The sequence below is a fragment of the Entelurus aequoreus genome, linkage group LG11 (assembly GCF_033978785.1).
Source record: "Entelurus aequoreus isolate RoL-2023_Sb linkage group LG11, RoL_Eaeq_v1.1, whole genome shotgun sequence".
In the NCBI taxonomy this organism is placed as follows: Eukaryota; Metazoa; Chordata; class Actinopteri; order Syngnathiformes; family Syngnathidae; genus Entelurus; species Entelurus aequoreus.
In genome coordinates, this window is record NC_084741.1 from 28,290,631 (window position 1) to 28,307,075 (window position 16,445).

General features: G+C 40.9%; 2 protein-coding genes across 2 annotated transcripts in view; both read left to right on the top strand.

The window, feature by feature from the left end:
- The window catches only part of LOC133659953 (endoplasmic reticulum resident protein 44-like), a 54,718-nt gene extending 44,595 nt beyond the window's left edge, over window positions 1-10,123 (top strand). Inside the window, exons 10-11 of the mRNA XM_062062896.1 lie at window positions 688-790; window positions 8,223-10,123. Of these exons, the coding sequence (XP_061918880.1) occupies window positions 688-790; window positions 8,223-8,321 (202 nt within the window). The 3' untranslated portion in view covers window positions 8,322-10,123. The remainder of the gene's footprint in view (window positions 1-687; window positions 791-8,222) is intronic.
- Window positions 10,124-13,168: 3,045 nt separating this feature from the next.
- On the top strand, window positions 13,169-15,187 carry LOC133660615 (potassium voltage-gated channel subfamily H member 4-like). Its single transcript, XM_062064183.1, has 3 exons — window positions 13,169-13,183; window positions 14,208-14,397; window positions 14,477-15,187. Exons 2-3 carry the CDS (start codon window positions 14,240-14,242, stop codon window positions 14,610-14,612), a joined length of 294 nt encoding a protein of 97 aa, XP_061920167.1. The 5' UTR covers window positions 13,169-13,183; window positions 14,208-14,239; the 3' UTR covers window positions 14,613-15,187.
- Window positions 15,188-16,445: the final 1,258 nt, after the last annotated feature.

The window sequence follows — 16,445 nt, forward strand, 5'->3', positions numbered from 1 at the left end:
CCCCTCCTTTTTCGTGTCACAGTCGATGATTGATTTGACCTCTTTTGGTGCATTTTAGGCTGGTTATTGGTTGACGCTGACATGCTTAATGATGTTTCATCTTCCCGAATAAAGCAGGTTTTATTGCACTCATGCGCCATAATCCGCTATTGGCCACCAGCCAAAAAAACTGGCACTCCCCCCCCCCCCCCCCCCCCCCACTGTATGTAAAAAAAGTGTCCTTTATGAATGGGCCAGGACAGCGGCGCTAATGTGACATGATTTGGCGCGGGCAATAAGTGCTAAACTAATCCATTCTAATCAAATTTGCTCTTATTTATTCTGGCCCAATCAGAGCTTGATCACATAGACAGAAGCCCCGAGGACCAAGCAGCCTCGCGCGGCCTAATTGCATCACATCACCACTGCGTGTGGCACACAGCTTGAAATTGCATTAGCACAGCGTATGTTATATGTATGCACTAACGCACCCCCCCACACACGCGCGCACGCACGCACAGACGTCCTCCGGGACCGCGCCCGAGTGCCGCCTTGTGTGACATGACAGCCGCCCATGACCTGTCATTAATAAGGCGGCCGGGCAGCTGTCTGGATGAATGCAGGACACATCATCAGACGCCGCAGTCTTGATGTTCGATGTGTGCAGGAATGTCCTTCCTGTGGACTCATCACATGTTCTGCTTGCAGTATTCCCGGCAACCTGAGACAGTTCGTGTTGGACCTGCACTCCGGCAAACTGCACAGAGAGTTTCACCACGGCCCTGACCCCACCGACAGCACGCCTGGACAGGTTTGACACTAGACATAATAACGTCACATAAGGACATCCATTACAAGAGCTGGAACAATTAACTTCATCATCACTAAGCAGCGTTACATTACAATCACATGCATTCGCTTATAAAACACATTATAACGGGACTGGGCTTGGTAACTTAGCTCATACACACCTGGTCTGCCAGAGCATATGAAGACGTAACTTGCTGCTGTATTTAGCGAGTAATCAAGCCAATATGAGATATTCTTTATGAAGTGAAGACTTTTGGAGACTAACATGGTTTAGTGAAATGTCTCCTGAGGTTAATATACTGATTGAGTCAAGGTTTCAATGTGTGTGGGTCAAGACAAACAATACAACAGTTGAGTTTTTTGGGGGGAGTTATTCAACTGTGGCATCGTCAGAGAAAAAATGTATCGGCTTCCCTTTGGTGTTTCATAGCGCATAACTGTGGTGCGTTCAAGAACGATCAATCAAAATGATTATAGATTATATAGTTTAGATTATAAATCAGGCGTCTCACTTGTGTAGTAGAAGGTTGTGGCCAGAAACCGAGAAGTTGGTCACCTTTGACGTTCAGTTTAGACCCGGAGATGGCGAGAAAGACACACACAAAAAAAAATGCTCGCACGCACACACCTTATTTAATTTTTTTATAACCTCCGGGTGGATTAGTCAGTCGGCATCCCAGCGAGAAAGTGTTTCACTAAAGCTGGATCTACTTATCACTATACTTGCCAACCCTCCCAGGAAAGTCCTGAATTTCAGTACCCCTTGAATTTCTCCCGATTTCCACCTGGACAATATTGCTACACCATCCTCCACTGGGCGCAGTTTCCATCCGGACAATAAAAGCGGACGGAAAGCGAATCTGAATTAAAACAAAGGCACAAGTCATACACAATCATAATTGTAATCCTTTTAATAACCCTCTTGGCCCCTTCTGAAAAAATGGTTTGATCCACACCAATGATCCCTCTGAGGTGCACACCTGTGCAATTGTGCGCTGCTCCCTTCTCCTCTGCAAACGGAAAATCTGTGCAGCGCATGAAATCCAAATTCAACTTAAACTCTAAAGAAAATTAACACATAACAATTTATTCTGTACCATTTTTAACAAGTGGCGACTTGTCCAGGATGTACCATGCTTTCTACCTGAATGCAGCTGGGATAGGCTCCCACCCTGCCCTCCCCATAAAACAATGACGACATCAGCCGAGACATTTTAAGGAAGAGGAGGGGCAGTGCATCAACAATACTTTTGAGTAAAACTGATTACTGTGCGTACACCAAAACAACATCAGCAACAAAACTACTATCTAACAATACTGATCACTTATTAAATAATTATATGTCGTATTGACAGCAGGCGCTCGCTTCCTTTCATTAGTGTCAAAAGACCCAAACACTTGGCTCAGCCAGTAATGCGTTCCAGCCACAAAAATAGTCGGACAACTCTTTTGTAATAACACATTGAAGTTCCACTCAGTGATTATTATTAATAATTACTGAGTAACTGAATCATAACCTTTGTTAGCTGCTCATAATTACGAGTATCCGACAAAGGTCAGTTACGTTATTATTAGAGATGAATGCTTTAAAATGTAACATCGGAAATTATCGGTATCGGTTTTATTATCGGTATCGGTTTTTTAATTTTTTTTATTTTTATTAAATCAACATAAAAAACACAAGATATACTTACAATTAGTACACCACCCCAAAAAACCTCCCTCCCCCATTTACACTCATTGACACTCATTCACACAAAAGGGTTGTTTCTTTCTGTTATTAATATTCTGGTTCCTACATTATATATTATATAATTATAGTCTGCAAGGGATACAGTCCGTAAGCACACATGATTGTGCGTGCTGCTGGTCCACTAATAGTACTAACCTTTAACAGTTAATTTTACTAATTTTCATTAATTACTAGTTTCTATGTAACTGTTTTTATATTATTTTACTTTCTTTTTTATTCAAGACAATGTTTTTAATTTATTTATCTTATTTTATTTTTTTTATTTTTTTTTTAAAAAGGACCTTATCTTCACCATACCTGGTTGTCCAAATTAAGCATACTAATGTGTTAATTCCACGACTGTATATATCGATATCGGTTGATATCGGTATCGGTAATTAAGAGTTGGACAATCAGAATATCGGATATCGGCAAAAAGCCATTATCGGACATCCCTAGTTATTCTAATGTGTTCAATGTGGTCTTGTAAAATGTGTTATGAGTGAGACATTTAATAGCCTAAATACAAAAAAATTAGATGTTATAGATATTGAATATCTCCCTAATTCTGAGGTCTCAAGTTTGGCAAGTAAGTGTATCACTCAGCTTCTAAAACTTGAAGATCATCCTCCGTATATTCAGTCTCAAAAATAGAAGGTTCTGGATCATCATTTGTCCCAAAGTCGTCTGCGTTGGCTCTCAGGAAGTCTGCCATGATTAGTGTCGTTGTTGTTAAAGGGAAAAGCGAACATTGTTATGCGTCTGTGAAATGATGATCAAAATACATCAATATTACACGTTACTACAGTGTTTCCCATTAACTGCCAAGATACCTGTGGCGGTGGGGGCGTGGCTATGGGCGAGGTCACCATGACATCATCGAGTAATTTGCATAATTTACTACAATGATATGATTTTCTCTAAAAAGGCTCAAAAAATGTATACTTACTAATTAATAATAACAGTTTTGTTTTAAACGTCCATCCATTCATCCATTTTACAATATAATTACAACACTTTATGTACATATTTATATACAGATTTGAACAATAAGTTATTCACTGAAATATATTTATATTATGACATTTATTGACCTTACGAAAGCTTTCGACCTTGTGAGCAGGAGTGGCCTCTTTCAGCTGGTTGAACGAATAGGCTGTCCCCCCAAACTCCTTTGCATCCTCCAGTCCTTCCACACCGACATGCATGGCACCATCCAGTTCGATGGGTCCACATCAAACCCCTTCAAAATCTGCTGTGGTGTCAAGCAGGGATGCGTGCTGGCGCCCACCCTGTTTGGGATCTTCTTTTCCCTCCTCCTGCGCAAAGCATTTAGTACAGCAACTGAAGGAGTCTACCTTCACACAAGGACAGACGGTAAACTGTTCAACCATGCCCGTCTGAAAGCCAAAACAAAGGTCAGGCCACTCGTCATCCGGGACATGCTGTTTGCTGACGACGCAGTAGTGGTAGCACACTCCCAGGAGCACCTGCAAACCCTAATGGACCAGTTCACCAAAGCCTGTCAGGACTTCAGCCTGACCATCAGTCTGAGCAAAACCAAGACGATGGGACAGGGAACTGAACCACCCCCCTCTATCACCATCAACAACTACACCCTGGAAGTCGTAAACACCTTCACCTACCTCGGTTCCACCATCACCGACAACCTGTCACTCGATGCCGAACTCAGTGGCCGCATCGGAAAAGCTGCCTCAACTTTTGGGAAGCTTACAGCGAGAGTATGGGAAAACAGCAAGTTCACTATCCACACTAAGGTGCAGGTGTACAGAGCCTGTGTCACCAGCACTCTACTGTACGGTAGTGAAACCTGGACCCTATACTCCCACCAAGAGCGGCGGCTAAACATCTTCCATCTTCGCTAACTTAGGCGTCTACTGGGCATCACCTGGAGGGACAGGATCACAAACCAATCAGTCCTGGAAAGAGCACAGCTTCCCAGCAAGTGCTCCCTACTGAGGCAGCGACGTCTCCGCTGGCTGGGCCATGCCTGGCGGATGGACGATGGGCAAATCCCAAAGGACATCCTCTATGCTGAACTCACAACTGGCAAGAGGCAGATTGGCCGTCCCCAGCTGCGTTACAAGGACGTCTGCGAACAAGACCTCAAGTCTTTTGACATCAGCCCCGACAGCTGGGAAGATGCAGCCCAGGACCGCCTTCAGTGGCAGCAGGCACTCAGCAGCGGGCTGCTCAAGTCAGAAACCACCCTGGCCCAACACCATGAGGCTAAGAGGGCAAAGAGAAAGAAACAGGGCTCTGCGACACCGGCAACATCTATGGGACCGGTCTGGATATGTGACATCTGCGGCCGGGAATGTCTCTCACGAATTGGCCTACAAAGCCACAGGAGACGCTGCGACAAGACCTGACTCCGAGGCACAGGAAATCAATGGTCTTCCGAGACTGCGATGCCGATGATGATGATAATGATTTATTGATTGTGGTTCTTACGAAAAATATATCTTATAAAATATAAAAGCTAAAATGTCTCATAAAGCTCTGCCCCTTTAATTAGTGCATACTAAATAATTTAACTTTAGCCTACTACTACAACCATATTATTTACCAGCAACATAAAGTGAAACAGAGGCAGAGGTGTCCTGCCACAGTCAGTAACAAATAAACAGAAAACAGTACTGGTGGTAGATAGACACAGAGCTTCATCAAACATCTGATCCACTGAACAAAGAGCTCCAAAAATCTTGAACTTTAGACTGCCATCAGTTTTACTCCCTACACTTAACCATGTGTTTCCTCCTGCCTGCAGACTTTGCACCCTTTGTTATATATACACATGTTGTGTTTCTAATATAAATACATTTAATAAAGTCAAATACAAATAAGGCAACAAGAGAAGTATCCTACACTTTTGTAAAGTAAATCTGAACAGCCGATATGGGCATCTACATCAACTATATGATTTGCCTGAGAAGCTGGAGAGGACAAAAAAAATTTTTTTTTTAAATTAAAAATTGTTTTTTAATTTGTGGCGGACATAATTCTTTTGTGGCGGGCCGCCACAAATAAATGAATGTGTGGGAAACACTGTACTATGAATGTGCCTGTTACTACATTACATATACACTACCGTTCAAAAGTTTGGGGTCACCCAAACCGTTTTGTGGAATAGCCTTCATTTCTAAGAACAAGAATAGACTGTCGAGTTTCAGATGAAAGTTCTCTTTTTCTGGCCATTTTGAGCGTTTAATTGACCCCACAAATGTGATGCTCCAGAAACTCAATCTGCTTAAAGGAAGGTCAGTTTTGTAGCTTCTGTAACGAGCTAAACTGTTTTCAGATGTGTGAACATGATTGCACAAGGGTTTTCTAATCATCAATTAGCCTTCTGAGCCAATGAGCAAACACATTGTACCATTAGAACACTGGAGTGATAGTTGCTGGAAATGGGCCTCTATACACACCTATGTAGATATTGTACCAAAAACCAGACATTTGCAGCTAGAATAGTCATTTACCACATTAGCGATGTATAGAGTGTATTTCTTTAAAGTTAAGACTAGTTTAAAGTTATCTTCATTGAAAAGTACAGTGCTTTTCCTTCAAAAATAAGGACATTTCAATGTGACCCCAAACTTTTGAACGGTAGTGTATATTGATGCAGTTTACATTTATTTTTATTTCACTAAAAAAGCGTTAATCAAGAAACAGTTAAATTAATTCCCACATTTATTAAATTCATGGAAATGTGTGCAAAACTAGACCATAAGTGCCCGATAGTGAAGGGGCTGGTCGGATCTTTGGGTGAGGTGGTTCACTGAAGTCAGCCACATTTTAGAACTGTCTGCATGATTTTATTTACATTAAATAAATCGATTATTGACGATTTTATGATTGCTCATGTTTGAATTGCGATTCATCCAAAAATGTGTTTATTTCCCCCACCTCTAATCAACACATACAGTACAGGCCAAAAGTTTGGACACACCTTCTCCTCATTCAATGCGTTTTCTTTATTTTCATGACTATTTACATTGTAGATTGTCACTGAAGGCATCAAAACTATGAATGAACACATGTGGAGTTATGTACTTAACAAAAAAAGGTTGAATAACTGAAAACATGTTTTATATTCTAGTTCCTTCAAAATAGCCACCCTTTGCTCTGATGACTGCTCCGCACACTCTTGGCATTCTCTCGATGGGCTTCAAGAGGTAGTCGCCTGAAATGGTTTTCACTTCACAGGTGTGCTTGAAGCTCATCGAGAGAATGCCAAGAGTTTTCAGTTATTTCACCTTTTTTTTTTTTTTTGTAAGTACCATATTTTTCTGTGTTTAAGTTTCACCGGAGTATAAGCCGCACCCGCCGAAAATGCATAACAAGGAAGGGAAAAAACATATATAAGTCGCACTGGAGTATAAGTCGCATTTTTTGGGGACATTTATTTGATAAAACCCAACACCAAGAATAGACATTTGAAAGGCAATTTAAAATAAATAAAGAATAGTGAACAACAGGCTGAATAAGTGTACGTTATATGACGCATAAATAACCAACTGAGAACGTCCCTGGTATGTTAACGTAACATATTATGGTAAGAGTCATTCAAATAACTATAACATATACACTACCGTTCAAAAGTTTGGGGTCACATTGAAATGTCCTTATTTTTGAAGGAAAAGCACTGTACTTTTCAATTAAGATAACTTTAAACTAGTCTTAACTTTAAATAAATACACTCTATACATTGCTAATGTGGTAAATGACTATTCTAGCTGCAAATGTCTGGTTTTTGGTGCAATATCTACATAGGTGTATAGAGGCCCATTTCCAGCAACTATCACTCCAGTGTTCTAATGGTACAATGTGTTTGCTCATTGGCTCAGAAGGCTAATTGATGATTAGAAAACTCTTGTGCAATCATGTTCACACATCTGAAATCAGTTTAGCTCGTTACAGAAGCTACAAAACTGACCTTCCTTTGAGCAGATTGAGTTTCTGGAGCATCACATTTGTGGGGTCAATTAAACGCTCAAAATGGCCAGAAAAAAAGAACTTTTATCTGAAACTCGACAGTCTATTCTTGTTCTTAGAAATGAAGGCTATTCCACAAAATGGTTTGAGTGACCCCAAACTTTTGAACAGTAGTGTAGAACATGCTATATGTTTACCAAACAATCTGTCACTCCTAATCGCTAAATCCCATGAAATTTTATACGTCTAGTCTCTTACGTGAATGAGCTAAATAATATTATTTTATATTTTCCGGTAATGTGTTAATAATTTCACACATAAGTCGCTCCCGAGTATAAGTTGCACCCCCGGTCAAACTATGAAAAAAACTGCGACTTATAGTCCGAAAAATACGGTACATAACTCCACATGTGTTCATTCATAGTTTTGATGGCGTCGGTGACAATCTACAATGCAAATAGTCATGAAAATAAAGAAAACACATTGAATGAGGAGAAGGTGTGTCCAAACTTTTGGCCTGTACTGTATATTCAACACACAGATTGTTAAACCAATACTTTCGCTCTTGTAATGGATCTCAAGAAATAAGTTCTGCTTCTTCCTACTCCTCTTCAGAGATGTTGTGTGCCGGTCAGCTCTTGAACGTAGCTTGTTAAGCCGTCAAAACATCAGCGACGACCATGTTAGCATTGAAAACTGCACCCGTGGCACCTTTCCCCCCTCTCACACCGTGGTCTCCCCCCAGGAGGAGATGGACGTGGCCAGCAACCCTCCAGAGAGCTCCTTCCAGAAACTGGCGCCCAGCGAGACTCGCTACACCATCCTCAGACGGGACGAGCTGTGACCTCAGCGCCGCTTTTCCAAAGTCACCCTTTTCGGTTGGGTGCCACGCCACGGCGGGGGTCAGGGGGTGAAGCGGGGAGGGAGGAGGGGCCGGGGTCAGGACAGGCCGACCGGGACAGAACAGCAACACCCAACACCTTTACTGAAGACGAAGAACTGAAGACACAAATGTTGGAATAACCTATATTTTCTTAAACATTTTTATTTGGGAATTTGAGGGCGGGGGTGTAAGTAAGCGTATGGGTAGAAGTTTAAAAACAAGTCTTTTTACTTTCTTTTTTTTTTTGAGCTTGTACATATGTTCCATGGCATTTGTTGATCTAAATTAAATGGTTGTTTTCTTTATTTTTACTCCACTCCAGTCGTCGTGGAAAAGCACAACATTATCGTTGGTGCAATAATATCATCGTCGCCATTTTTAAGTCATGCAGGCTTCGTGAAGGCTGACCTGGAACTTATTCTGTAGCAAAAAGCTACTTTGCATCTTTTATCCTCAGTGCCTAGAAATAGAAAGACAGAGCAGTCATCTTGGAAGGAAGAAAGATTTTCCAAATAACATCAATACTCTTAAGATGTGTTCAGAATACGGTCGTACTTCAGTTTTCACACGCCGCACTTTGCTCTCCATTCGGTTTTCAACAGACAATTTGGACAAAACTGCGCCCAGGTTTTGGTTTTCGCTCGGCCAAAGTCGCACGTAACAATCCACTCTTAGCGTTCTGTGTCTCGATGACTCCGCCTCTTATGTTTCTTTTGTTGAGTATGACTTCGAAATAAGCCACCGCGGGGCCAAAGAAAGTTGCGAGTGCCAGCACTTTGACAAATAAGGTGAGAAACACTATTGAATTTAAGAAAACTGGTAGCAAAGTACAAATCTCCCTCTGCTCTTTGAGTCTTCAATAAATGTTAATGGTAAATGTTCATTTCTATAAATTTCACATTGTTTTCTTCATGTAGAACATAATTAATCTATTAAATGGGTTTTGTGTCCATATTGTCTGGAACAAATTAATTGGTTTAACTTTTTTTTTCCAGTTTTTTTGTACAGTTGGAGCAGATTACGAAATACTTAAATAATAAAAACTGAAGTACCACCGTACATAAATAAAAAAATTAAAGTTCCACTGTACTTGAATAAGGAAAACTAAAGTTCCCCCATGCTTTAATATTGAAAATTGAAGTTGTACTTGGAGAAAAACTCCCTACGGTTTGTGTTCTAGGTCACCAACAAGTTTGAAGTCTCGTAATTCTTAAAAAAAAAACTTTGAACTTTATTTTCAGCATGGCCCCAATTCTCTGTATTGTTGGATTTTATTTTGAAAGTATGCCAGGGGACAAAAAAAACTAACTCATTTTGTGGCGATACAACACATGTATTATATTAACACGCAAAAAAAAAAACATGTGTGCTAAGTTCTAACATGGGACCACTTTCCAGTTTTGGGAGTCCTCTGCAGAGTTTGACCCTGAACCCAAATGATCTCCACTGTGATGCAAAGTGAAAGAATTATCTTCTCGGCGCCATGTTTTGTGTTCCTGGGATGTTTTGTGTACTTCCTGCACATGTAACTTGTTGTGTCGTCACGCCCCACAATTTGATGTCTTTTATTTGAAGCCAAAAAGCGGACTTGTGGAGGCGGAGGGACTGCTTGCCAGTTGTATCATGTCCCTTAGAGGCCCAGAGACATTTGACATATCAGCCCACACATGACGACAAGATGGATGCCGTTTCCAAATGGGTCATCTCAGAGGAACGGGGACGACAATTAAAAAGTCATTTTACAGGATTTTGTTGTGCCTGCTGTGTCTTCTTTTTTGTAAAAAAAAAACATTTTTACCATTTAGCACATCAAGTGACACTCAATGAGATAGGCTCCAGAAATTTAAATCACTATTTTAACAAACTATTTTCAAACACTTTGCACACACATTTAAATTCAATTAAATATTGAGGATAATATCAGCAAATGTCAAAATCCAAGTACAAAATATTATGTTACATAAATTCAGTGTAAAAAACAATATCGGGGGCGGTACCTCTGGATTGGCAGACCGGGGTGGTGGTTCCTCGCTTTAAGAAGGGGAACCAGAGGGTGTGTTCCAACTATCGTGGGATCACACTCAGCCTTCCCGGTAAGGTCTATTCAGGTGTACTGGAGAGGAGACTACGCCAGATAGTCGAACCTCGGATTCAGGAGGAACAGTGTGGTTTTGGTCCTGGTCGTGGATCTGTGGACCAGCTCTATACTCTCGGCAGGGTCCTTGAGGGTGCATGGGAGTTTGCCCAACCAGTCTACATGTGCTTTGTGGACTTGGAGAAGGCATTCGACCGTGTAGCCTCGGGAAGTCCTGTGGGGAGTGCTCAGAGAGTATGGGGTATCGGACTGTCTGATTGTGGCGGTCCGCTCCCTGTATGATCAGTGTCAGAGCTTGGTCCGCATTGCCGGCAGTAAGTCGGACACGTTTCCAGTGAGGGTTGGACTCCGCCAAGGCTGCCCTTTGTCACCCATTCTGTTCATAACTTTTATGGACAGAATTTCTAGGCGCAGTCAAGGCGTTGAGGGGATCTGGTTTGGTGGCTGCAGGATTAGGTCTCTGCTTTTTGCAGATGATGTGGTCCTGATGGCTTCATCTGGCCAGGATCTTCAGCTCTCGCTGGATCGGTTCGCAGCCGAGTGTGAAGTGGCGGTGATGAGAATCAGCACCTCCAAGTCCGAGTCCATGGTTCTCGCCCGGAAAAGGGTGGAGTGCCATCTCCGGGTTGGGGAGGAGACCCTGCCCCAAGTGGAGGAGTTCAAGTACCTCGGAGTCTTGTTCACAAGTGAGGGAAGAGTGGATCGTGAGCTCGACAGGCGGATCGGTGCGGCGTCTTCAGTAATGCGGACGCTGTATAGATCCGTTGTGGTGAAGAAGGAGCTGAGCCAGAAGGTAAAGCTCTCAATTTACCGGTCGATCTACGTTCCCATCCTCACCTATGGTCATGACCGAAAGGACAAGATCACGGGTACAAGCGGCCAAATGAGTTTCCTCCGCCGGGTGGCGGGGCTCTCCCTTAGAGATAGGGTGAGAAGCTCTGCCATCCGGGGGGAGCTCAAAGTAAAGCCGCTGCTCCTCCACATCGAGAGGAGCCAGATGAGGTGGTTCAGGCATCTGGTCAGGATGCCACCCGAACGCCTCCCTAGGGAGGTGTTTTTAGGGCACGTCCGACCGGTAGGAGGCCACGGGGAAGACCCAGGACACGTTGGGAAGACTACGTCTCCCGGCTGGCCTGGGAACGCCTCGGGATCCCTCGGGAAGAGCTGGACAAAGTGGCTGGGGAGAGGGAAGTCTGGGTTTCCCTGCTTAGGCTGCTGCCCCCGCGACCCGACCTCGGATAAGCGGAAGAAGATGGATGGATGGATGGATGGATGGATGGATGGACAGTGTAAAAAACAAACTTGTAATTAAGACACACATCGACCTCTAAAAATGTATCAGTGACTCCTCCCACCAGTTATCAATAACAAAAAAAAAGAATGCGCCGTTGACTTTTACCAATCAAAATCTGATAGTCTTCCCTCATTGATGGCTGTTAATTGGTTCCAGACATGGGTAGACAAGTTCCTGCAAAGTATGTATAAGTAATTACAAATGAAATATTTTAACTTCTTACAACCTTCTAAGTACATTTTTAAAGACCTATAGACATGAAATAAAACTCTTAATCGCACTCAATCCAGCTGTATAATCACTCGCCATACAGCAATAGATGATATCTGCCTATTACCTAACACCTTCTATGTCAGCTACTTCTTTGTTTTTAATGTCTATTTTCTAATTTCTGCTGGATCTACTCTCTATTTTATGCTGTTGCTGTCACATATACTGTATATACTGTAATATTCTACATGGTAATCGTTATATATTGTATATATGTTATACACATAATATAATATATCTGTATATATAATAGACTGTACACATATGTATATATTCGTATATATGTTATATTTTATATCGCTATATTTAGTCTATTTATACCTGCATTGTCCTTTCCATCCTTACACTTTCCATCGTTGTAACTGAGCTACTGTGTTGAACAATTTCTCTTGTGGATCATTAAAGTTTGTCTAAGTCTAAGTCTAAGTCTTAATCCAATATATTAAAATGCTGCCTAAAGGCTGAGCCAATCAGTGGCCACGATACTGTGGCCGATAACACTGTAGTTTTGATATTTTTAGGCCATTGTTATGCTTGAAAATGCTTCATTTAGGACCAAACAATAGTCAGGCTAATTGGCAACACTAAAAAAAATTGGCCCTAGTGTGTGAATGTGAGTGTGAATGTTGTCTGTCTATCTCTGTTGGCCCTGCGATGAGGTGGCGACTTGTCCAGGGTGTACCCCGCCTTCCGCCCGAATTTAGCTGAGATAGGCTCCAGCGACCCCAAAAGGGACAAGCGGTAGAAAATGGATGGATGGATGGATAGTCAAATATGCGTTAAAAAAAAAAAAGCAGTTTGATGAAGCTGTAATATTTGACTAATATATGGAATTACTCCAAATGTGTATTGGCTATGGTTGCAAAATTCCGGTAATATTCAAAGTTGGAGACTTTCCATGGGAATTAACAGGAATATATGGGAATTAATGGGAAACTAATGGGAATAAACATTGAATGCAACATGCTAGATCTTGCAGCATGATTATTAGCTAAAACAACCTGATTTAATGCCAATTTGGTAGAATTTCAACCCTGCACGGTGCATTCCTCCATCACATGTGCAGTGCATTCTTCCATCACATGCACAGATAATTCCCAGCACACTACAGCAGGGATATTGAGGCCTCACTAGTATTTGAGCCCAAGGACTTCATCCAGTGAGGTAAGTGTTGATGATATTACTGGGGTAAATATATTTGATATATGGTATTTAAGTTTAATAGAGGTGTAATTGCTTGTTACTGTATGACTGTAGACTACTCCAGCAGACTTCCACTCAAGCTAGCTAGCTGTTCCTGTACTTGTTTATTGATTGTGGGGCCAATATCTCTAGCTTGCTAGGTTTATGTACCACCACAGTCTCATAATGAACCCAAAATATTTATTTCTCCATTAGCCCTGATGCTAATTTTCTCTATGCTAAATCCCATTCATTTATGCTAACAACGTTAGCGATTCGAATTTACCTTTTTTGTGATCTGTAAAGTTCAGCTAGCAAATACTAAATCAAAACGTGTAGTTTCCTCTTCCTTCTGTTCTGCTAGCCATTCTGTTGTCATACAAGAATGTAGCTTATAGTTTGATTCAGCGTGCTGATTCATACTTGCCAACCTTGAGACCTCCGATATATATATATATATATATATATATATATATATATATATATATATATATATATATATATATATATATATATATATATATATATATATATATATATATATACACATCCTGAAAAAATGCAAACAAAACTGTGTTTAGATAATTGATACTTCAAACTTGCATAAATAAATCTTCAGGAATATAACATAACTTGGCTTCTGAGAGCTTCAAAATGTAATGAATAAAATGCTAAAGTTGTTGGTAAACAAGCCATTATTTTAATAATTAAATATGGTAATTTTAAATGAATTATTATGATCATTTAAAATTAATTATTTCAAATATGTTTATTTTAATGTATAATTCTATGGCTGGATGTAATAAGGAGTCAGAAAAAATACAAATAAAAATACAATTAATTTTGATGTTTTTAGCAAAATATAGTAAAAATGTATTTATTTTTTAATTTTTTTTATTAATAAATATATACATTTTTAGGTAAGATAAACATAATAATACAATTTATCTCTAGTCTGGATGATTTAGTTCTTGTCACCCTGTTGTCCTCCCGTCTCTTCCCCGAGGATGGCTCCATGAGCTGGGCAAACGCCTGGAGATGCCCTACGTCAACAACACGGTCTGCGGCCCGTCGGTGCGCAGCTCGTACATCGCCGCCCTCAGCAGCGTCGGCGTTGGCAACGTGTGCGCCAACACGGACGCCGAGAAGATCTTCTCCATCTGCACCATGCTCATCGGCGGTATGCCGGATGCCTTGTATGGAATAACGTGATTGGGCAGGCACGCTGTTTATATCGTGGGAAAGTGGACGTGAAAACAGGCTGTCCTCACTCAGGTCCGCATGGAGCTGGAGGGGGCGTGGCCTCCAGCTCCGGCTGAAAATCGGGAGATTTTCGGGAGAATATTTGGGAGAGGCGCTGAATTTCGGGAGTCTCCCGGAAAATTCGGGAGGGTTGGCAAGTATGTGCTGATTGAGTGTTCATTTATCCATCTAGCCTATTTCTATTAATTTGTCCATCAGTGAAATATTTTTAAAGACTACTCCAATTGTTTAGCTGACTATTTATATCTGTGTGTGGCATTGCATTAGTGTTTTACGAGAATAAATAAATACAAACAGAATAATGCCACATACACCGTCTGGTGTGTGGTGACATTTCCAATGTAGGCGGAAAGGCGGTGTACATTTGCAAATACTGTGCAAAGAGCTACGTCAAAAATGCCACAAAGATGCAGCAGAATATAGACAAGTGCCATATCATTATTGTAATTCCCATATATTCCCATTCATTCCCATGGACGCTGTCCAACTTTGAATAATTCAAAAATGGTCAATATTTCCAAACTTCCCGAGCTTAACTTCCCGTGGTTCCGGAAATTTACCGGAAACTTTCCACCCTTTTGCAACCCTAGTATTGGCCTATCTTTATTTTCATTTTTTCCTACAGTAAACCAATGATGACTCACTTGAGTAAGGAGTGAGTTTAGCGTAGAATCAGCAAACACATTTCATAAAGTCACATGTTTATTCTCATAGCATGTTTACACTAAGCACATATAGTAAACATATAGTAAAGTGTTTAACAATAACACTAATAATATTAATTTAGGTAACCGTACTGTACTGTATTGATTGCTCCTCTCACCGGCAATTAATGATAATCATCAACTTCTTTGCACTAATAAATAGACTGGAAATAATCCAGAAAGTCAAAAGAATCCTGACTCAGACATGGGAAAGTATAACAAACACGTGTGTGGTCGCTCCTCATGCCAAGTTATTAATAATAACTTGCAAAGTGCTTTACGAAAAGGAAATCATCTTAAAAATATATTTGCCGGCACATGCCAATGCAACAACGTGTCTGATTCATGTGATCGCTCCTCTCACCAGTTATAAATGATAACCTCTACATTCAATAACCTCAATGCAAACGCTATCAATATCATGCAATTGCTCCTCCCACGTTATAATTCATGTGATGGCTCATGATTCATGATAACTGCCACTATTCTTAACAAAGTACTTAAAACAAAAATGACAAAGTCAAAGCCAAAAGGCATGTTCTGTCACACACAACCACATTATAATTCATGTGATGGCTCTTTATGCCAGTTATCCATGATAATCACCACTTTTAGAAAATAAATACCAATAGACGTATTTAAAATAATCCACAGAGGCATGTTCTGTCATACGCAGCCACATTATAATTCATGTGATGGCTACTTATGCCAGTTATTCATGATAATCACCACTTTTAGAAAATAAATACCAATAGACATATTTAAAATAATCCACAGAGGCATGTTCTGTCATACGCAGCCACATTATAATTCATGTGATGGCTACTTAGGCCAGTTATTCATGATAATCACCACTTTTTGAAAATAAATACCAATAGACATATTTAAAATAATCCACAAAGTCTAAGTCAAAAGGCATGTTCTGTCACTCGCAGCCACGTTATAATTCATGTGATGGCTCTTTATGCCACTTATTCATGATCATCACCACTTATTTGAAAATAAATACCAATAGACATATTTAAAATAATCCACAAAGTCAAAGCCAAAAGGCATGTTCTGTCAGTCGCAACCACGTTTAATTAATGCGATGGCTCCTTATGCCAGTTATTCATGATAACCAGTTGATCTGCCGTTTCTTTTCTTCTCTCCTCTTCTCCCCTGTCCCTTGCGAGGGGGAGTTGCATAGGTCCGGTGGCCATGGATGAAGTGCTGGCTGTCCAGAGTCGGGACCCCGGGTGGACCACTAGTCTGTGCATCGGTTGGGGACATCTCTG